The 23,104-nt window shown below is 38.5% G+C and overlaps 1 protein-coding gene across 1 annotated transcript; it reads right to left on the bottom strand.

Annotated features, from left to right (window-relative positions):
- Positions 1-203: 203 nt before the first annotated feature.
- On the bottom strand, positions 204-21,325 carry prss56 (serine protease 56). The gene is made up of 15 exons (XM_058418014.1): positions 17,765-21,325; positions 17,004-17,162; positions 14,092-14,346; positions 13,759-13,948; positions 10,647-10,755; positions 9,221-9,377; positions 8,947-9,089; positions 8,629-8,788; positions 8,288-8,476; positions 5,840-6,007; positions 4,806-4,987; positions 4,094-4,583; positions 3,948-4,010; positions 3,638-3,744; positions 204-1,125 (listed from the first exon to the last, which is right to left on the bottom strand). Exons 1-15 carry the CDS (start codon positions 17,865-17,867, stop codon positions 952-954), a joined length of 2,649 nt encoding a protein of 882 aa, XP_058273997.1. The 5' UTR covers positions 17,868-21,325; the 3' UTR covers positions 204-951.
- Positions 21,326-23,104: the final 1,779 nt, after the last annotated feature.

Here is a 23,104-nt window from a genome sequence, read left to right on the forward strand (position 1 = left end):
TTTATATTATTTCTATATGGTACTAATGTTCCACCATGGCAACTAAGAGGGAAAAAGACTTGAGAATTTATCTCCTCTTAATTATGTAATTCATGTAAAAAAATTCTTCACACTGTTCATACTGTTCATGTTTAGTTCATACTAAACAACTAAACAGTGATCGCAAAGTGTAGAGTTTATTACGTCATTCATTTTGTGTGTGATACAATACAAGATCAACAAAGTGCAGTGTTGCAGATAGAGTTATTAAATTGGTGCGGGTGCAGTGTGATTATTAAACTTCTGATTTTATTTAACCAGACATCCTCATGTTTTAGCAGATTAAGCACTTTAGTCAGAAAAGGTAAGTATTTATTTAGATCAATTTAATTTGCATTCTGTTCTTTCTTTCCTTTTACAAAAATATGAAATGGTCTTCTCTATACAAAAATAAATACATACAAAAATTACAGTATTGCAATGAATAACTTAAGGCAGCATGACCCGTATAGGCCACATGACCCACAGAAATACTTTCAGTGAAAAATATGAACATCAAAACATCAGTTCAAGAACAACTTCAAGTCCCAGACTTTTCAATGTCTGAAAAATCTGTAAATTTGTTCATTGTTTTCCAGAATGTGGCACTTCACCTATAATGACTACTGAAAAATACTGAAGAGATCATCCCTCTGTCAGCCAATATGCTACTGAATTTCTTTACTTAATAAAAAATTATCATTTATACGTAGCCTGAAGTCTAGGAGGATCCTTCAATTAATAGTAAGTAATTTGTCTCTGTCAAGTTACATACACATGCAGAAGTGAAATGTTTCTGCTGTATGTCACTACAGACAAGTGAAAATATACTGAATCAAGACAGTGCAGGATTAAAGATTGGGTGATTAACACCCACTGTCCATAACCAATACCGACTGCATTTGGGAGTGATGTATGTTTTTACATGCCTCATTAGGTTTTTAGTGCATCAAGTGCTAGAGCAATTATGTGTGGCATGCTCCGATAAAATGAATCATTCTCCAGTCCCACAAGACTGTAGAAAGTCAAAGGATGTCCGCCTACTGTTGCTTTGACACGTGCTTCATATAGACCATGTTCATTTTTAGTGTTGATGTCAACCAGCACCTGAAATTATACACACATCAGCAGGGTTAACACAACATTTAGAGGCACAACAAAAAGTCTATTACACAGACCATTTGAAAATGAAAGAAATTCTGAGCTTGAGGCCACTGACATAAAACCTCATACAGACAGCAATTTTTTGAACTGAAAAGCTAAATTAACTACTGCAAAATTGAGAGAAAGGCCCTAGAAACTTATTAATAAACCCAACAAAATATTATGGGGTGCTGACATTCACTAGTGCTTAGATTTTCATTCTGCTTTTGTTTTCTAATTTTTGTTATGGTCTATCCTAGCTCATACTGGGATCTTTACCTGATTTTTGCTGGATTCTTTTTTGTACCATGCTTTATCAAGAAAGCCATTGTTCACCCGAAATTGTGTCCAATTTGTTGCCTGACAGAATACTTCACCTCAACATGGATGTAGCAGGTGCTCTGGAGTGACACCAGGTGTTGGTGGCATAGGCTGCCTCAAGAGAGAGCAGCAACAGCAGATATCAATACTATGTGACATTATGCAGAGAGATTCTGCAGCCTGAAGCAGAGGAGCCTAAGTGCTACGGAATTCACTATAAACTACTGTACATTATCCACTAAAAACAGATGGAATGCATGCAACTCAGCTAGATCAAGCTAACCCCTAAGCCAAGGCATCAGAAGGAGACATGTCTCCATGTTCTGTTGTCTGCATCATATCAATGACCATTGCAAGTCCTGAAACCCAGTGGGAATGAATGGAAGTTCACCATTGCCTACAATGGCAATATCCTAATTTTTAAGCTGTCCCTGAGTAGAACATTGTTACAACATTGGTAACTTGGAGCTCTTTGCAGTCAAACTGGTTTCAGCAGAATGGTGTTACTGGCTTCAGCCATTTATCATTTTCATGGACCACAAATCTTTATCAAGAGTTTATCAAGACAGCCAATAGACTCATACCAGGAAAACTGGACGTTTGCATTGACCATCTCATACTGAACTGGATCAAATAACACAAACGCAATTTAATTATATTGAAATAGCAGAGGAATTAGCAGATGAAATTCCTGTGGAATGCTAACTCAACCGACTCACCTGCAGTTGGCAAATGGTTCATGTGGCATGAGCAAATTTGGGAACAAGCCCACTAATATCTTGAACACACACCTCAGATAACTAAGGAGTTTGCAGAGGGGAGACTCCCCACTAACAAAACAGCCTTTATTTGTCACATATACATTACAGCACAGTGAAATTCTTTCTTCGCATATACCATCCTTGGAGGTTGGGGTCAGAGCGCAGGGTCAGCCATGATACGGCACCCCTGGAGCAGAGAGGGTTAAGGGCCTTGCTCAAGGGCCCAACAGTGGCAACTTGGCGGTGCTGGGGCTTGAACCCTTGATCTTCCAGTCAACGACCCAAAGCCTTAACCACTTGAGCCACCACCAAAGACAAAGAATCACAGAAGTTATGTATATAATAGACTGTTACATAACAGCTGGCTAACCCCATCATTCTATATTTCAAGAATGAAGTCAGGCTCCCTCACAGAGAACATCCCCTCGCCACACCCATAGCACATCTCAACATTGAGCTTTCACACTAAAGAAAACCTACACTCCAAAGACAGGACAAACTTCAGTACCCCTATGAAAAGAAAGGCTAGGGACCGGAGGAGAGATGTTTGGGTATGATATGCTCAACTTCATGTTATGCCAAGATTTTCACCAATGCTATCCAAGATTTCTGTGCATGCTACCCTTCCAGGGGGAGGTCCTAGAACTCTAACACTGATGGGTTATTTCGTCACCCTCTTTGTTATCTAAAACTAGTTTGAACTAGGCTGATAACTACTGATAACTCCTGTCCCTGGCCAATCAGAACCCTCCAAATAATGGCACAACTAAATAACCTGGCACCACTTGCATGCCAATTCTGAATAAACTTTGAGATATCTTACCATCTGAATAACTCTTCTCTATCTCTCTTTTGGAAACTCTCCCAGGCCTGAGAGGGAGCATGCAGCAGGGTTTTTTTATAGTTTATGTCTTTAAAAAAAATCATTCACAAATACCCATAACACCACACGGCCTGAAACATGGCTGTGACAGACTCCAACTCCCAGCTCTTTCTCTTATATTCCACATGATGCAAGTACATGCTCTGTGTTTTGTATGAGTCAATACAGACCATTGTTACAGTGAGCCAGTTTTTTGATCCTGCTCTTCTTTTCTCATTTTTGTTAATCTTGTTTCTATTAGTTCATGCTGTTTGGTCATTGCCTGACCCTTGCCTGTTCCTGAACATGTTTTTGTCTCATGATTTGGATATTCCTGCAAGCTTTATAAAAAAAAAAGCCATTGTTTGCCTGCATTCACATCTATAATTCCCTCCTGAAACTTGGTTCAGGGTTCAGTTTACACATAAACAGATCTGATAAACTGATAGTTTAGGTCTATAAGTAAACAAGAAGATGCAACTAAAAGTGGGCAGCAAGTGGTTGCACACACTGTTCAGTCAGTCATTCCCACCTCTTGGAAATTCATGTTGAGGTTGCTTGGTGTGATGTTTAGAATCCAGTTGTACATCTCCTTGGTAACAATGACTTGCTGTGCCAACTCTGCAACCCCAGGACACACTAAAACACAGATACACATTCTTTTAGTCCAATAAGCCAGTCTACTTTGTCTTTGACTATTTTATTGGATGATGGACTGATTGTAAAAATGAATTAAATGGTCAGTCTTTCAAGTCTGGAAACTTTTTTAATATATATTACTAAAGTTTTAATATTTTGGTCAAAACAGCTTTTTTCATTTTTGTCACTTGAATGATTAATACCTCTGTTGCTTGCTTCATGGATCTGTCCAAGCAGCTGCCTTCTGGGCCTCCTGTGAGAAAACACTGAAAAAAAAAAAATCTAAATTCTGAAGAGACTAAGACTATTGGAATTTCAGTTCCAAAAGTACTGAGGGAATGAAAATTACCACTCGTCCTCTTGTTAGAGTTCAATTGAAGTGGCAGGGGAAGCTGGATCGGGGTGGAGCTGGTCACTGATTGTCTTCCTTCCAGCAAATCAGACATCCATGAGCGAGTTCCACCCTGCACAGGGCTCTTCTTAGTCCTTAACTCCTGAGGTGCAATGAGCTCTCCAGCTCTGGGTACCAGATCTGTTCTTTTTAGCAGATTTTCTGTTTTACTTGTTTTATCTTTAGACTTTATCACATCACTGCAACTAAGGAGCTGAAACACTAGAGTGCGCCAATTCACAATGTCCTTCATGTGGAGATGCAGTGAGGGTTCCAGTTTTCCACTTAGAATATCAGACGCTCTTCCGGAAATTATTAAATCCATCCAAAATGAGTATCTCTCCAAATCTTTCAGTGCTGAAATGTGGCGAGATGCCAGTCTGAAGCAAACTAAAGTAATGGTAGAGAGCAGATCTCTGTCTTGCTGGTGAAGTGTTGAGTTGCCTTCCTTAAAATGATAAAACATATTTATACTCAGAATTACAGAAATCACGGAATTGCAAGTTAAATGTTTGTGTGCACATAGATTGTGTTGTTGTCCCTTAGATTATTAAAATAATGCATAAAAACTTATTAATAAATTAAGAATTTATTGTTTTTACTAAGAAACTAAAAATGACCTTTTTCTACAATGTGCAAGAAAGCAAAAAAGACAAATAAGTGGACTTACCTGTTGGAAGAGGTTTAGTTTCTCTTTAGTTTGCTGATTTGATTCAACATGTTTGCTGTGCTGTTCCAAATTAGTAGCAATGCTGTTTAGGTAACTCTCCCAGTTATCCAGTAGTGGGCCCACCTCCTCAAATACAGATGGTGGGTTGTGGGCAATAGGCAAGGAGGAGTGGCCTACCTGCTCTTTTAAAACAATACAATAATCAGGTTTTTTTTTTTAAATAAATTAATAATAATAAAAAAAAAACAATGATACAAGGATCCTGTTTCACAGTGCAATTAATCTTTAGATAGCCTCACAAATTCTATGTAATCACATCATCTGCTACAGTATCAATGATCCTGAGTTATTAATGTGGATCTAATAAATTTACTCATGAATAAACATCAGAGCATTTACACAGATTATGTGATATCCATGAAAGATTTGAATAGAAATTGATGGATGTTTTACTTTTTTGTGTGAAATTGATTACTAGGATTTAAATCATATAATTTGTGTCATATATAATAATATTCTTATATAATTAATAACACAGGTATAAAACTATAATGAATTTGGTCATTTCACATTAACGAGTTGAATGAAAGCCATGCAAAGCTCTAAGAAGTTTTGAGAAATCAGAATTTTGAATTTGATTACCTGATATTTATATCTAAATGTGTTAAGTAACGTTTCCAACATTTCTCAATAAATGTAAACATGTGAAAGGTTTCTTGTTGCCTAGGTGTGCCCTTTTAGAATGACAATGAAACAATTAATAGCATTGTTTATGTATATAGTTAAATGTATGTTCTTGGTTTGAGCCAAGGCTTTTGCCTGTGTAGACTGTGTTTTTTGGTAAAAAGGATAAACTAACTGTTTATGGGAGAAATAAAAAGCGATTTTGAAGCTGAGAAAAGAAGGAAAATTAAGCAGAACCATTTAACTGTACTAACTGTGCTTGTCAAAGTTACTCCATCAAAGGTGACATATTTAAAAGAAAATAATAATAGGTTTGACACCTGGATGTCCAGACTGAGCACTGGCCGTACCTGCTTTAAGGGTTTGTCTTCGTGTTCGCACATTGACTGAAGACCTGTAGACATGTTCCACCAGCTGGGGAAGACTCTGGGTGAAGAAGGTTAGGTCCACTTTATCTCGGATATAATCATCTGCCTTCTGCAACAAATCCAAAAGAGTCTGCAGGAACAAATGCAATTCTGGAAGAGACAGAGTCATTACAAAAAAATCAGCAAAGCTATCACAGAATGCCAGAACGAAAAAAGCAAAAACAGTTGATATTAAGGGTAAGTGCACAAAGGGAATGGATCAATATACCTGAAATCAAGTAAACTTTATTGCATTGAGATGAGTTACTACAGTCTTCCTTCATGTATGTGCACATAACCAGCCACTGTTCACAGTTTTATATAAAATCCAGACTTGAGTGCAGACCTCATAATTGCTAGTTTCATAAAGGAACTTGGTTTTGATAGTGTAACTGAAATAGCTGACACACTTTTCACACATCTTTTTGCAAGATGTTTTTAATACCAGTGCTAAAGATCTATCATCTATCACAGAAATGTTTCCATGATTTGGGAGGTGGAACTAGTGTGACCACATTACACCCCACCCTTTAGGGGGCCCCATTGCCATAAGGAAATATTTTTACATAATTTTTTGGGGACTAGTTTCAGGTCTTTTCTGTAAACAAAGCAGGAAACTGATATAGAATAATAGCTTCACAATTAGCTGTAGCCACAAAAATACACAAGAACATAATTATTTATCAAGGGAAGCTAGGTTTGTGTGCTGTACACTACCAGTCAAACGTTTGGACACACCTTCTAATTCCATGGTCTTTCCTGATGTTTATTTCTTTCTACATTGTAAAACAATGCTGAAGGTGGCTGAATTACACAATAATGTCCTTTGAACAGTTGATATTGAGATATGTCTGCTACTGATGCTCTGTAAAGCCTTCATAACAGCTCTAATCTGAGGTGCTGTTAATTGGTGATTTTGGAGGCTGGCAACTCTAAATGAACTGCAAATGCACTTGACAATACTGTTCTTGCAAGAACTATTCCAGAACACCTGACCTTCGTGTCTTAAAATAACAACTGACTGTTGTTTTTTGTCATTACATATGGATTACTTAAGTCCATGTATGTTATTTCATAGTTTTAAAATCTCCAGTATTGTTCTAGAATGTAGAAAATAAATCCCTAAACAAAAAACATTGAATTAAAAGGTGTGTCCACATTTTTGACTGGTAGTGTATATATAGTATACTTTGTAGCTCAGAGGTTAAGGTGTTGGACTATGGATTGGAAGGTTGTGAGTTTGAACCTTGGGGCCACCAAGCTGCCACAGCTGGGCCCTTGAGCATAAAAATAAAACAGTTGGAATAAAAATAAAATAGATGGAAGCTGCTTTAGAGAAGGGTTTCTGCCAAATGCCCTAAATGTCCATGCTTAGTTTATTAAATAAAGGCTACTTAACTTATTTTTGTGTCACTATTCCTCTTAAATATATTTCACCTATTCTACACTTTGACCAGTAATCCAAAAATCCTTTATCTTCAATTCATCAAATTGGTGTTCTTTATTTTGTCACATGCTCAATTCAGGGCACTCACAAATCACTCATGCTGGCTAACACCTAATGGACAACTTCCCTATATCAATAATTAACCATGTTTGCTATATAACAAATTTTAAAATATGTTTATGTCTGTCATACATGTCCTGGTGAATGAGTTGTGACAAAGACATAAACACATGGTTTGCCAAGGATGGTGTAGAGTCTTGACCTTAACACCACTTTGGGATGAACTAGAATGGCATTGCTGAATGGGCAAACACCCACAGCTACACTCCAATATCAAGTGGAATACCTTCCTAGAAGAGGGAAGTTATTATAACAGCAAAGGGGGACTAAATATAGAATAAAAAAACTTTAATATTTAATAATATTGCAATTGTATAAACTAACACTTTGTAAATATAGATGCTCTTACTGGTTCCATCCAAAATTGGGGTGTCAATAATCAGATCAGAAAGAATAAATGACCTTTTAAAAATTCCCTTCAGTCTCTGGTCCAGTGTGCTTCCTTGACCTAATTACTATAAATAGAAACATGACTGGATAAGCTACACAACAGAAAAAAAGTGCTATAAATCCTACAAAAGCCTGAGCTGTTTGAAAATCATGTTTTGAGTTAGATTTTACTTCCTGTGCTGCTTTTTGACTTTAAAATGTGCTTCAAATGTGCTTATCTGAGCAAAAGTGAAATATAAATTTTGCATTTGCAAGTTTAATCTTATTGAGTGAATTTTTACAACTAATTTCGTTACAGTGTAAATAAATTTGCACATTATTTCAAAGTAGGTCCTAAAAATTCTCTAAATAATTCTCTAAAATAACTCTAAAAAGCATAATAATTGTGATGTACTAATGAACAGGATTATTCAAGTAAATGTAAATTAACCTACGACACTTTTTAAAGCGGCTCTGACAGTTGTCCTGGGCTAAGCGCTGGCACCCAGATGGATCCAAGGTTAAAGGGCAGCTCAGCATGTAGAAATGGCAGAGTGAGGTGAACTCGGACATGCGTTGCTCCTCTGACAACTCTGATGTCTTCAGAAGCTCTGCACATGTGGGTTCCCTGCTTCCAAATGATTCTGGGATTGGACACAAACAAACAGTTGCTGCTTCAGCTTCAACACGATCTGAAATTTATTTACTTAAGCCCGAGTATGCATTTTCTCCAGCACTTTGAAGGAGTAAGTGGCTGTAGCAGTCTGGCTGTTGGGGAACAATGTGTGTGACTCACTTTGGATTTCAGAGAGGATCCAGTCTTTGTAAGCCACAACACGTGTGTATACACCAGGCTTGCCTTTCTCACCACAGCCTTCTCCCCATGATGTTATACCATATAACTGAAACCTCCCTGAAGTAAGGTCCTGGAGAATCAGTGGCCCACCAGAATCTCCCTATAGAGACAAAGAGCACAGGGGTATAAATGGACAATATGACTTCATTTTACTATTAGATGTCTATTATTGAAAGGTGAGTTAGTGCTTTGATATGTTTGGAAATCACCAGAAGGGCAGATGTTTATGGCTATGCAATGTTAGTGTATGTGTTATACCTGACATGAGTCGATACCTCCGGACAAGTAGCCAGCACAGAACATGGTGGTTGTGAGCAGCTGTTTGCCCAGGGCACTTTTACATGTACTCTGAGACAGCAGAGGAACCATTGCCTCCATCACCACATCAGCTGCTGGACCATCTACACTTACACATGTATCAAACACACACATCAAATGCAAACACACACACACATACACACACACTTACACACTTGCTGTACAATGTGTAATAAATACATCACTATGTCTGGTCTGAAACGTTTTCTGTCACCTTCATAAAGCGAGCCCCATCCAGCCACCAGACATGGTGCTCCAGGGGGAGGCTCAGGGTCAGAGGGCAAACACACAGGCATTACACGCTCTGACAAAACCACAGGAGAACTCAGCTCCACCAGGGCAATGTCATTATTAAATGTCTTTGGGTTGAACTGCAAGGCAAATGAGATGAGTCAATTAATCTCTAGCTGAAAATTTAAAACTGTTTTCAAATATATGGACATCACACAAAAGTCTTCATAACAGTAAAAATACAGGTATGTGAGCAATTGCACTTTTTCTGCTCACTTTTTTGCAAACATTTATTTGCAAAAAACGTCATGTGCAAACAGGTCACTGTGGAAATGAAATCAGCAGAAATGTAAAAATGTTACACATTATTTACACATTACAGGTACATATGGCAAGTTCCTTTGTTTTTTGCTAATCACTGAAGACAATTGGGCTTGAGATCACATAATGAATATGAGATTATAAAAATGGTTAGAGTTTCAGATTTAATTTCCTGATATTGACATCTAGATATCTAGATGCATAAACAACTTAGAACATGGCACCTTTGGTGGCAGACCACTCAATGTTTAGGTGAGCAAAAAAAATAGGAACAGAAAGTAAAAAACACTCAATCTTTGGTTGCAAATTCCTTATTTGCACCAAGTCAGCCACCCACCGATATTATTAACCTGCATTCTACCTTTCCAGGAGACTTCCATTTTCTTCTACCTGATAAAGTCCTTTATTGTGTTGCTAATGTGTTTTGGGTCATTGTCTTGCTGCATGATGAAATTCTATTAGATGCATTTCTTCGTAAATTGGTAGACAGAATGTTTTTGTAGAGTTCTGAATTCATTCTGCTGCTATGATCATAAGTTATATAATCAGTAAAGATTAGTGAATTTGTTTCAGAAGCAGCCATGCAAGTCCAAGTCATGACACTATATTCACTGTACTTGAAGATTGAGCTCATATGTATGCTTTAATCATGAGCAGTTCCTGTTTTCTCTACAGTTTCCATCACTTTGGTACATCTGTGACTCATTTCTGAATTTCTTTGTGAATTTCATTCTGTTTAAAAAATCTACCTATAAATATCAGGATATAAAAGCCATTCCAATTTATTGTTGCTTATTCATACTTTGATCCCATTGCTTTGGACATTGCAATGTCCCCACTGAATGTGCTCAATTGCCATGTGAAAAAAATGACGTTTACTACCTTATTAATCTTGTTTTAAAATACCTACTCTTTGCAAATCAAAAGTCTGGATTCTACCATTTATCGGAAAGATTTTGAATTTGAATGAAGAAAGCAAAAATTATAACAATTTTTTTTTTATCTTTCTAACTCTACCGGCTAAGCTGTCAACACCAAAGAGGTAATGGGATAAAAATCTGTCTGTTGATACAGAAGTATATGTTTACCTTTGGGTGTGTGATAATGCGGTTGACCTTCATGACCTGCTCATCAGGGTCAGCCTTAGTGATGTCAAACTCTCCAACTACAGCTGTCCAGTAATGCTCACTTTGACTTCTAAAATGAGAGAGAGAGAGAGAGAGAGAGAGAGAATACAAAACACCATACACTATATGAAATTGTACACTATATGAAACATTTTGAGAATGAAGAATGCAGTAAAGATAAAATGTTATTGGAAACTGTATGTGATATTAGTGCACTTTATAATGCCTTTTACATGCTGCAAGATTGTGAGACCTGAAGATTTTGTAAAAGAAAAATACTGCTACTCAACTGGACAGAATGAAGGCACTTGCCTGATAAAGTAATGTGTGAATGCATCTACAAACAGTTATTGCCTTGTTGTTGTGGGCTACTTGCTTCAGCTGTTTGTGTGCATTCTCCCAAACCTGTTCATGCCATCAAAACCATTTGTCTGTGGCTGACAAATAGGGTAGCATTCCAAGGGAACTGTGGGGACTGGTACCCAAGAATACACTGGAAAGGGGTGAGTTAGGTGGCTGTGTCATAGAGTAAGTTTTGAGCTCCGTCCAGGGTAGGAACTATACCCAATCCTCCAGGTTGCCAGTGCAGAATCTGCATAGGAACCTGCTGATCTCCTGATTCACCTGGGCATTAGTTTGAGGATAGTACCCAAAAGTCAAACTGATGGTCACGTCTGTAAAGCTGGCCCACAAACATGATCTCTGGAATCTGTGTGAAACATACTGTATGGTTGAACAGAGGTTTCTTGGACACAATGGCTCAGGGTAGGTTTGGAGGTCAGATCAGACATTGTGACTTGTAGTCGATACTGATTAGGATCATAGGCTCAACCACAAGCACTTTTCATTTAGCAGGTGGTATGTGCCCTGCTAGTTTCCAGTCTAGTTTCCAGTGAAGGGTGCCCACAAGGGAGTGTTGTGCAGTTCCAGGTTCCTGATGTCATAGTGTTGCTGAGTTGAGGTCACCATTTGGGAAAAAATTTGGCATGTAGCTTTCACTTCTTCCACTGTAATGCATGGCTTTCACTCCTGACTTGGTAGCATCTACCTCAGCAACAAAGAGTTAAATGAGATCAGGATGTTTGAGGATAGTCAGGAGATGTCTCCCTTCCCTCCTCTGAATAATTTAACAAGTACTGTAGCAGAACAGCTCAGGCTAATAAACCAAAGTGTCCCACTTCAGCACTTTGCTGATGAGCAGTTGCATAATCTTCTCTGGACATTCCTTCATAACTGGCAAATTACTGAGAATATTGCAGTGCAACCTCCTTATAATGAAATGCATCACAAGAAATCTTTTGAACACACAGGACACATAGGGCAGTGACAAAATGAAGAGTCAAAGAACAAATAATCGTGTCAAACCAGAACAGCAAACAGAGACTAACAGGCTCCATAATGTCAGGAATGTGTGTGAACACCTGTGCTCAATCAGAGTGTCAGGAACAGCTGGACAGTTCCCGGAGTGGGCGCTGGCAGGTGAACCTCGAAAGCATTTGTGAGTCTGTTGTGTTTTACCCTGCCTATTGTTCTCTCTCCTGTTTATCAAAGACATGAACACCAGGATCCCTATTTATAGGGCTATAAATAGGGATCCTGGTGTTCATGTCTTTGTTGGTCAATGTTTAGCTGTCCCGTGGTTACTATATCAAGTTTTGTTTTGTTTGCCATGTTTATGTTTAGTTAAGTTTTGTTTTTGTTTTAGTTTAACACGTTATGTCTAGAGTTAGGTTCGTCTTCCCCATGCCTTATATTTTTTGTAAATAAAGCAGTGTTTCGCTGAATCCCATGAATGGGTATGTTATCCATGGCGTGCCAGCGCACACACCACCACAGAGTACCACCACAGGGTGTGTACTTTCTGGACAGTGGTGTCCAGAGTGCCCATGTTTGCAGGCTGTGGTTGGCTGGAAATTGAAGTCTGCTAGGTGTTTGACCTGACAGATTCACAGTGGTGCCATGCATCTCACATGGTTTGTGGTTATTAATTTTATTTATAAGCTCAATGTGAACATGCAAATAAGCTTCAATACAGAGTGTGTGCTCTCTCAATCTTTCTCGCACACACATGCACACATTCCTTTTCCCTCTCTTTCACACACGTCTCTTCTTTGTCTGTCACTATTTGAATTACGTTCATAGTTAATAGTTTATTGGTGTTTATGCTTTTCTATTTATTAAAGGTCTAAGAAAAATTCTAAACTTTAAAAGGGGATATTCTCTGAGACTAATGGGGCTGATTATTTTATGAGATTGATTAAAATTTACAGTGAACCATCTATATTGCTGTTCTGTATTAGGTTTGGGTATACATGGGCATGTCTGGGCAGGGAAGATGTTGATAGTACAACATATAAAATCATTTACATACACCGCTGTGGATTGATCAACTGCACTTGGATCATCTGTGGTGCTGCTGCTAGGAATGCATGTTGTATGTTGCATTTGAATGGGGCACCTGCTCTAATGGCTATGCCATAACCGTTTCGTTTCAGGACAAAAAAGTGTTGCCCATAGCACATTTATCAACCCAACTAAGATATATTTGGTTCTCTTCATATTTTTTTATTTCATTTAGGTTTTTAAACCTGGTCTAATGAAAAGCTTTGAATTTAGACTTCTTCCCTGCAAATCTTGGGGCAGTTTGGTGCAATGAAGAACATGGTAAAAGGTTTTACCAAGACATTGACCCACTGGTACCAGGGTAATTGAATTCCATGAATGTTGTTGACACTGCATACAAACAAAATCAGCTACAGACTATTTTAAGTCAGTGGAACTATTAAATTGTTAGCACTATCATGTGATTATATGTATTAAATTCAGTAGTCAACTGCATGTTTTTCCACATTCATATTTGAAACAAATTATATTTGTGTTTAATATCTATTGAACAATTCAACTGAACTGACCCAAATATGCCTGAAAAAATAAGCAGGTTTGTACTAAGCTCAGGTCTTCAGAAAAAAATAGAGTAAATTCAGAGCAGACTATATTTTAGCCAAAATGTTTTTAAAATTTTTCTTATATGAGGCTTACCCACACAGTGAATACCTCTGATCTAGGCTCTTACCCAGTGAAGCAATGTGCAGCAGTGAGTATCCAGGAGCTGTCCACCAGGACTCCTCCACACATCAAAACTCCATTCAGCTGCAGGTTGACAATCCAAGGCCAGCTGCCAGGTGGCGCCTGAGAGCCACCCATGATCCGTGAGTTTGGCTGTGTAAGGGTCTTTCCACCTGAGACCCTCTGTCCACACAAAGCTACAGCATACAGGAGAAAAAGGAGTGAACACTCATGCACTCTTCTCTCTCTTCTAATGCCAGATTTCTGAATATGCATTTTTGTTTTATTTCCAGTTCTATGTTGTACATGTATAAAAGTGTGTATGAATGGGTATATCTACCCTTTGTCCTGATCTCCATGGCTGGCTCCAAGTTCTGCATAGCATTAATAAGACTGCATTGTAATAGCCTAGAGCTGCAGCTCTCTCCCATGATCCTGATGCAGGAGTCAGAGTAAAGCTCTGAGGTAGCGCAGCGATGTTGGTAGAACCCACACATTTGACTTAGTATCCATCTTCTCTCAGTCTCTTCAGGCAAACTTTGAGTTTGTCTCATCATCTCACAGCTCGGCTCCATCAGTACAGACTCTGCAGACTCTGAAGGAACAAATCATCAATATCAGAGTATAATGCTCACAAACAAAATCAACTTAAATCAACTGTATTGTAATATTATCACCTTTGTGAACATGTGCCCCACTAAGCACCAGCATTCTGCAACATCAAGCAAATGCCTATTTTCTCCAATAAGAATATATTGTAGGTAGCAGCATTCTTCAATACACAACCACCAGTCTCCAACAAACATCGTCATGCTTCAACACAGTCCAACAGTCTCCAACAGGTACCAAATTTCTCCAGAAAACACCATTTAATAAACTCCAATCATTAAATAAGCACCAACTAGAGTAGTCAAGCCTGCTATTGGGGTCATGTCATGATTGAATCTTAAGGAGGTCAAAACCAAGTAAAAAAACATAGTAAGCATAATTATTTATCAGAAGAGAGAGGGGGGATAGAGAGTTTGTGTGTGCACATGTAATGGAGAGGGAAAAAAGGTGGTTACCATTGCAAACACAAGAAATTCAGAACGCATAAAAATGTCCAAAGATACACAGAGGTGTACAATGATCTAGAAAAGATGTATAATATTGTACAACCATTTATTTTAGAGCAAACACTGTTTACCTTCAGAAAATCAGTGACATGGTATTATTATGTAATTATTTTATAATAGTAACTACTCAGCGACTCATGTACATTATTTAAATTTTTCATATTTTTCTTTTGGTATCAGTTACAGATACTAATGACCAGAAGCAGGGACCATTCTAGGATTTTCATTTAAGGGGGGCTCAGCCCCCAATGAGGATATAATAGTGAAAAATAAATAACTAAATAAATAAATAAATTAATTAATTAAAATAAAGGTTTGACTAACAGGGTAGGATGGTAAACTTATTGCAGCATTCCACTGTATTGCATAGATGTGTATAACATTTGAGTACTGAACAAGCCAAAGATCTTCCTGATCTCTCACACACACACACCCACACCCACACACACACAGACACACACACACTTGTCCTCTGATACTCGCTCTGCGATGCCACGGTCTGTGGATTGAAGAACGCGCTGAAAGAAGGGGAGGAGCCGAGGTCTGCCGCCGTTTTCCTAAAATGCACTATAACCTTTACAGGTGAACTTAATTTGACCTTCTCTACACTTTTGAATGCACATGTCCAACTGTTCAGTGTTTCAGGACATTTTGCATAACTTACTGTTCTCTAACAAGGTGCTTAACGGCAAAATTCACAACTGGTGATTGATCCATGAATCGACCAATAAATTTCCTGGTTAATTAGAATTGGTATTTAAACAGTCCTCTTCATCATGCTGTTCACATTTTGACATCATGAGACCAAGACCACACCTAACAATTGATCAACAGTACCTCGCCATTGCGAGGCTTCAAACAGGATGTTCTCAGAGGGAAGTGGCCACTGAGCTTAGAGTGTCACAGAGTGTCATCAGCAGGTTGCGACAGAGATGCAGAGAGACTGTAAGAGTCACAGAAAGGCATAGTAGTGGATGTCCTTTGGCCATATCCCACATTGATGACCGCTTCATTGTGAACAGTGCCCTGTGGAACCGGATGATGAATGCCACTCAACTCCAGGCACATTTAAGGGAGATGAGAGGCACCCAAGGGTCACCTCAGACCATTTGAAGCCATTTACATCAGTGTGGTCTGCGTGCTAGACAACCTGCAAGGGTACCTGACCACACCACCAGGCATCTTGCAAGGGCCAGGGAGCATTTACGCTGGACGAGGGACCAGTGGACCTCAGTGTTGTTCTCTGATGATAGTCGATTCACGTTGAGCAGAAATGATGGTGATATATATATATATATATATATATATATATATATATATGTGTGTGTGTAAAATATATAATATAATATATATATACTGTATCATCGCTGAAGGACCTTTTTGTCGGTCCTTGATTATAATTTATCAATTGTCAAACAGATACACCTAGTACTTATTTGTGCCATACTGCAAACGTCTTCAATGCATGCCTGATTTTTCATGCTATTACTTTACCCTCTAAATAAAAAGAAAATTAGTTGCATATGCTCATTTTACACTAGACCATGTACTGCTTTGATCCAGACTGTAATGTAACAGTAAAAAAGCTGTTTGCCACTGGGATTGTCACTAGGAATTTGACTGAATTTTATGTAAATTTGATGATGGCTTGTTGAGTAACCTGACTTTCTGTTATATGTTATATCTCCCTGCATTTTCCAGAATCAATTAAGTCTGACATTCTTCTATTATTCTTCAGTAAGTACCAAAAGTTAAAAAAGTTTAGAATGAAAAATTAAAGATGTCCAACACACTGGTCTAATTAAATGTTATTTGAAAACTATTGCACTTACGCTAAATATGATAGATGCTAAACTATCTTTTTTTTTCATTTCATTTCATTTCATTGTCTGTACCGCTTATCCGATCTACCCTCAGGTCACGGGGAGCCTGTCTCAGGAGTCATCGGGCATCAAGGCAGGATATACCCTGGATGGAGTCTAAACTATCATAAATATTTTAATTAATAGAAACTTAGATATTAACATGAAATTGTTACATTTCAGGGAGACAGTTTTAAAGTGTAAATATAAGGTGTTTTAGGTTACATGGCATGTTCTGGTATGGTTGTTTAGTGTGTGGATGTGGATGTGCTCACCACATGTTCCTGAGTGCTGTCCGCAGTCCTGAAACAGACAAGGCATGCATCCCATGCAGCTGGCCTCTGCCCTGCTCCTGTCTGCTATCGTCTGATCTATGGCAGTAAGAGCACGGACCAGTGATGACTCCATCACCACTGTGCCTCTATTTGAGAGAGCTATAGAGATAGAGAGAAAGCCTCAAAGACTTTGAATGGGTAGTCTTTTTTTTAGGTCACAAAATGTGATAAGATGCTGAGAATACTAAATACAGGCAGCATACTTCCTAACAAAGCAGACAAATGATAACACTATCCACATAACACTTATGATTACTGTCACACAAAAAAGTATATTTATAATATTTTAATTTGACCCAGTGATCTCCTAGATTGAACAGAATGGATGATATGCCAACAAAACAAAAATCAATATTAAAAATCAATCAGATTTACACTTGCATTTGTCTGTTTTAGTATTACATTCTAAAACTAAAAGTACATTTCCATTAGTCATCTCAGTTTCAAGCCCACAAACTTAGGGCATCCAGCAGAAAAAATCTATCTGCATATTAAGGATTTTTACTCGGTACCATCACAATTAAAACAAAATTAACAATGCATTTTATGTGCCTAGTGTCTTATACCAAAAAAGAGCTCAATCAAACAGTTTTGACAATGAAGACAAAAGACAAAACTTATATATGAAGTGTTTTATAAAAATATTAAAATGATGTTGGCAAATAGACTGACCCCTGTTGCTATATTTCAGAATGGCTTACCTTTGAGCACATTTTGTGGCATTCTGTAGACTTCTCTTCCCACAGGTACTGCTGCACTCCAACGAATCAGCATCAGCATTACCAGAAGTGACATCAATAGCATGGTTCCACACTACCCAGCCTTAGGTAAATGCTTTTTACCAAATAAATAATTAAATAAATAAATAAACAAACAAACAAAAACAAACAAACAAATAAATAAGTAAATAAGAATATTTTTTTAAAAAGGGGACAAGAAGAAAGAAAAAAGTAGGTCTGCCACAATGTGGAACCACTTTCTCAGGCTAGTGATTACACATAGGTTCTTCTGCTAGTGCCACACACCTCATTTTACTTGCAAATCTACCCCATTCACTCAGTTACTCCAGACATCTGTCCATAAGTTTGTTTAGAAGAACAATAGTAGAGCATCAGTCCTGCTTGGGAGATATATACAGCCTCAGCAGCCACTGTAAGGATGGGGGATAACCCCTCCCCTCTCCATCTTGCAGCCAATAAACAAACAGCACAGAATTCAAAAAGATGTTAATAGTAAATGGAGAGAGAGAGAGAGAGAGAGAGAGAGAGACAAAGAAAAAGAGAGAGAGAGAGAGAAAGAGAGAGAGAGAAATGGGGGTATTTTGAATGCATTAATGTTGAGGCATAAGGGTGTGTGTGTGTGTGTGTGTGTGTGTGGTGTTTTATTGGTGATTGAAAAAGCACATTGTCTGGCTCTGAGCTCGGGTACTTCAAAGACAGTCAGTGATCACAGACCCGCTGCCCTCCTTGATTATTTTCATGCTTTTATATCGACCATTAAATCACTGCCAGATCATCTAGTTCTTACCCTTCTTACAATAACTTCACAGAAGCATAGCAAGTTAGTGAGAAGAAATGCTCTCTCTTCTGTACATTTACGTGTCATTTAGCAGACCATTCTGTCTGAAATAGTTACAAGATTTATTCCACAAATACATTTGAGACACTGAGGGTTACAAGTCTGGCTTCATTGTCCAAATCCACTCAGAAGCTTAACCGCTGTAACATGAAACTTTCTTAATCAAAATAATGCTGAACACCTCTTGACAAAATATATTTTTAGTGTTTCCTAAGCATTCATAAGCAAGGAGGATAATACATATGTTCCTCAGATATACACAAAATGTTTTGTCTACTCTAAAATATAAGTGCCAAGACAAAAAGGGTTGCCCCCCCTTTCTCATTGTTATTCTAGTGGGGTTCATGCCCTAATTCTACTTCATTCCCTGGTTCAGAGAAGAATGTGATTATTTGATATTAGTGTCTTTATGTAGGATCTGAGTGAAACATATGAAATCAATAAGCTGCAGCAGAATCAGAGGATCAGCAGGAGACAGAAGAGACATGGAAGGGGACAAAGCATAAACAAACTAAAACAGATACAGGAAAGGTGTGCTTGTTAGAAACAAAAAGATAGACAGAGATACAACGTAAGACAGATAGGAAGAATGCAAAACAAAAGTGTAAAGCACAAAATGCCCTTTAAATAAACAATGAGAGAGTGGGGTTAAGTGGAAAATGAGAACAAAGATGAGAGCAAGAGGCTGTAATGATAAAAGGACAGAGCCGCTGGCCAAACCACAAACGCACCTACCGCCTCCATTCATCCTCTCTCTGCCTGCCTCCCTGTTCTTTGATGTATTCCTGATTAACCAGCCACACTCTTAGTCACTCACTTGTTGTGCTCCATCTTTTCAACCAGCTAAGCACATCATGCTTTAATATAAATTACGATTATGTGAGGGTGATCATTTTTGGAAATTAGGCAAATTATGTTTTTAAGAAACTAACGTTCTGAGCTTGACTGGAGCTTGAGCTTGAAATTTAAGAAATCAGGCACCTCATAACATAAAAACAATAAACTCTGTTACTCTGTGTGTGTATGTGTGTGTGTTTGAGGGGGTTGGTGGATTGGTTATGAAACCCTTTTCCATTGTCTGAGCTTGAAGACAATTGTAAAATGGGTCAATGGGCTTCAAGCACAAACCATTCATACCATTTCTCCCCTCCTAAAGGACTCAGTGTGATGTTTGGCCACCATTAGATAACCCCCCTTCACTCTACAGTAATTTACCATTATCCCTTGTATCATTGACCTCATCACTAAACAAGCTTGTAACAGAGTTATAAGATATTCAGTATGAACGTATGTAAGTTGTACATATGTTGTACAATTATAAAGGATGAAAGAAGAAAAGTATTATTGCAAGTACAAACGTGTTCAAATTCAAACACTGGCATCTAAAAGCAACCAAGGTTTGAGAATTTTAGGACCTGAACAATATAGAAAAAAATCATAAACAACACAACATTTAGATTTTTTTCATCTGATTTATACAGCTCATGTTCAATGCAAATCAAAATCAAAAATCATATCAAATCAAGGAGCATTGCCTGTGACCACACACACACACTACAGTTTTGGTCTTGTTGGTATTTTAAGCTGAAACTGCATTTCATTATTAAATGAAGATGATACTGCTGTCAGAATTTGTTACGAATTTTGGACACCTAACAGAAAAAATAATAAAATGAAAATATAAGATCAACACACACAATAAGATTCATAAATTAATGTTAACGTTGGCCAAGGAAAACAACAGCTGATGACAGAAACAGTATGAGAGCTGTGCCCCAACAAGAACCTCCTCAGGACAGGGGTAAAAGTACACAATCCACTGTTCAAAGGGGACTTAGAGAGCAGAAATATAGAGGACATACCACAAGATGTAAACTACTTATCAGCGGTGAGAATCAAAAGGCCAATGTGTAGAGGAAGAAGGGATCTGCTTATGATTAACATAGTGGAGATAGTGGCATGGTTTGGCTTACCTTTAAGGATGGGTCTATATGTTTATGGGCAGTTGCCCTGGATTGTTGTTGTAAAATTGCTTCATTATTTTCAATTTGTGGGTGACTGAAATTCTCTATAAGGTATACTGCATGTGGTGGAATAAGCTAACACATCTAGGATCAGCTTTTCTTTCTTACTGTAAATAGTGAGAACCGAGCAAGTTTAGTTGTTCTCCTCCTCTGGTTTACTGTAAAGTGGCTAATACTGTCAGAATGAACATACAATGCAAACAATCTGTACCCTTTAATAGTAAGCAAGTAAACATTCAGGAGTTAATCTGTTAAGATTCTCATTATTCCAAACTTTCAGACTGTTCTAGTCTCTCATACATGATCTGGGACTAGCAGAAAGACTAGGAAATGTGGCTGGGGCAGAACAAATCGGATGTGGGATGTTTCCCCTTAGCTGACCAACCTATGGCAGCCTATGTATTGCCTTCCAAAATCTCTAGTTTGGGCAGTGCTGGGTGCCCTAGTGAAAGCAGCAGAGTGAAGGATGGTTTGCTTTCTAAGATGCACAGAGTCATGGCAGTTCAGACTAAGTTGACAAACACAGCGACCATTCTTTTATTATACCTACAGTAGGAGCAAGCACTGCCTAGTATATTGAACAAGCGTAAGCAGATTCCTACCCAGCAGTTATGAACTACAGGTATAAGGAGACCCTTTAGGTTGTCATAGTCTTGGCTCCAGCAGGATGACTGTGACATAACATAAACAGGCTCAGCCCCAGGATTCCCTAGAGCAGATCATGGAGTCAGCAGGTTCATGGAGACTTGACGCCTCAGCTTGCATTATTTTGGAGGCAAAAGGCCTCAGGAACAGGGTAAGAAAAGGGACAGTGTGCTGGACTCAGGCTGCCTCGGGTCCTCACCAGCACTTCCCCCTGTGTCCTTTTAACTGTAACTCAATTATACACCCCCTGAGAAATGAGAAATATTAAATGTTGTGAGCAGAGATTATTGGACTCCTTAAAAAAAGGGACCTATAATGGACATTGGAAAAGGTGGCCAACCAGACAGATTTGCTGTCATTATTTCCTCAAATACAAAGGAGATAGGGGCCTACACCCCCTGTTGGACCTCAGGGGATTAAAAATTACCGTTGTCCCCCCGATTTGCAAAATGCTAACAGTTCCAAAAAATACAATCAGCAATAAACAAAAGTGACTGGCTTGCCACTGTTGACTGTAACTGACTTGCTACCTATCTTGGAAGGTTATTTGTGCTTTCTGAGGTTTCAATCTAAGTTTCAGTTCAATTCAGCCTTGGCCCCTCAGACATTCACCAGACATTCACAAAATGTATCGATGCAGTCTAGGGCATCACCATCTAGGTATCAGGTCTGTGCTCAGACAGAAAAATGCAACCTTTTACAAATGCAAACTGTGCAGCTGTGTGTTGATGAACATGGGGAGAGGCAGCATACTGGGCCCAGTATGCTGCAGGCAGCTAGTATCAATAGATGCCTCCCAGTTAGGCTGGTAGTGCATGCAGGCCAGATCAGCCACTGGGCAGGTCAGCACATCAGTTCAGCCTTCTCCAACCTTTTCTTCAGAGAATAAAAGTGAAGAATGTGAGACTAATTTTGGTAAAGCCAAACTTGCCCAGTGGTGTGGTTCTCTGAGATTTACGGTCTCAGGCACAGGGCATACTGTTCCACCTCTTCCCTCAGGATCTCAAATTGCAACCACTGCTTGTACTCCTTAAATCTGGGGACCTGAATTTGCTGCCTTTTAAAGACAGCCTTACGTCTGCACATAACCTCTGCCAAGAAGATCAGGGAACTCCAGGCTCTCTCTAGGCATCAAAGCTGCTGTAGGTTCAGGCCTGAGGGTTCAGGGGTTATACTGTGACCTAACCCAGCCTTTCTTCCAAACTTGATGTCTGATTGACACCTAAATCAGTCAACTGAACTTTACCCAGAATTAGTTATGGGGTGTAATGAAAACAGTCACCAATTTGCCCAGTGAGAACAATATCAGTGTATCTACTATTTGCACTGGTCAGGAGGTGAGATGTCCTTCACTGCTAAAAATATATACATAAGCATAATTCTTAAACAATCAAAAGCAGCAATCTAGGAATGTCTATTTTAAGCCAAACCTACAAAATGCATCCTCTCCGTTACAGACTGTAGAAATTTGGGAATCTAAATTTAGAAATGGAGCAAATCAGGGCTGATATTGGTCTGAAATGCTGGACGATGGATTAGACATGACATACCTCAGTTATCAGCGTGCATGGTGACATCACAACTGTGATGTTTCACAGAAAATGACAACAAAAGATTGTGGGCTCAGATTGAGTACTGGTGTATTTCAGTATTGTTTTAGGGAAAAAAGGATCATAGCATCACAAATATATTGTCTTAGTAGAACATGTATTACGTTTATAGTCATGATAGGTGCCATAAACAAACATCCAAAAAGCTTTGAGCATTTATGATTATTTGAGCTGAGCACAAAAT

Source organism: Hemibagrus wyckioides, linkage group LG20, assembly GCF_019097595.1.
Source record: "Hemibagrus wyckioides isolate EC202008001 linkage group LG20, SWU_Hwy_1.0, whole genome shotgun sequence".
Taxonomy (NCBI): domain Eukaryota; kingdom Metazoa; phylum Chordata; class Actinopteri; order Siluriformes; family Bagridae; genus Hemibagrus; species Hemibagrus wyckioides.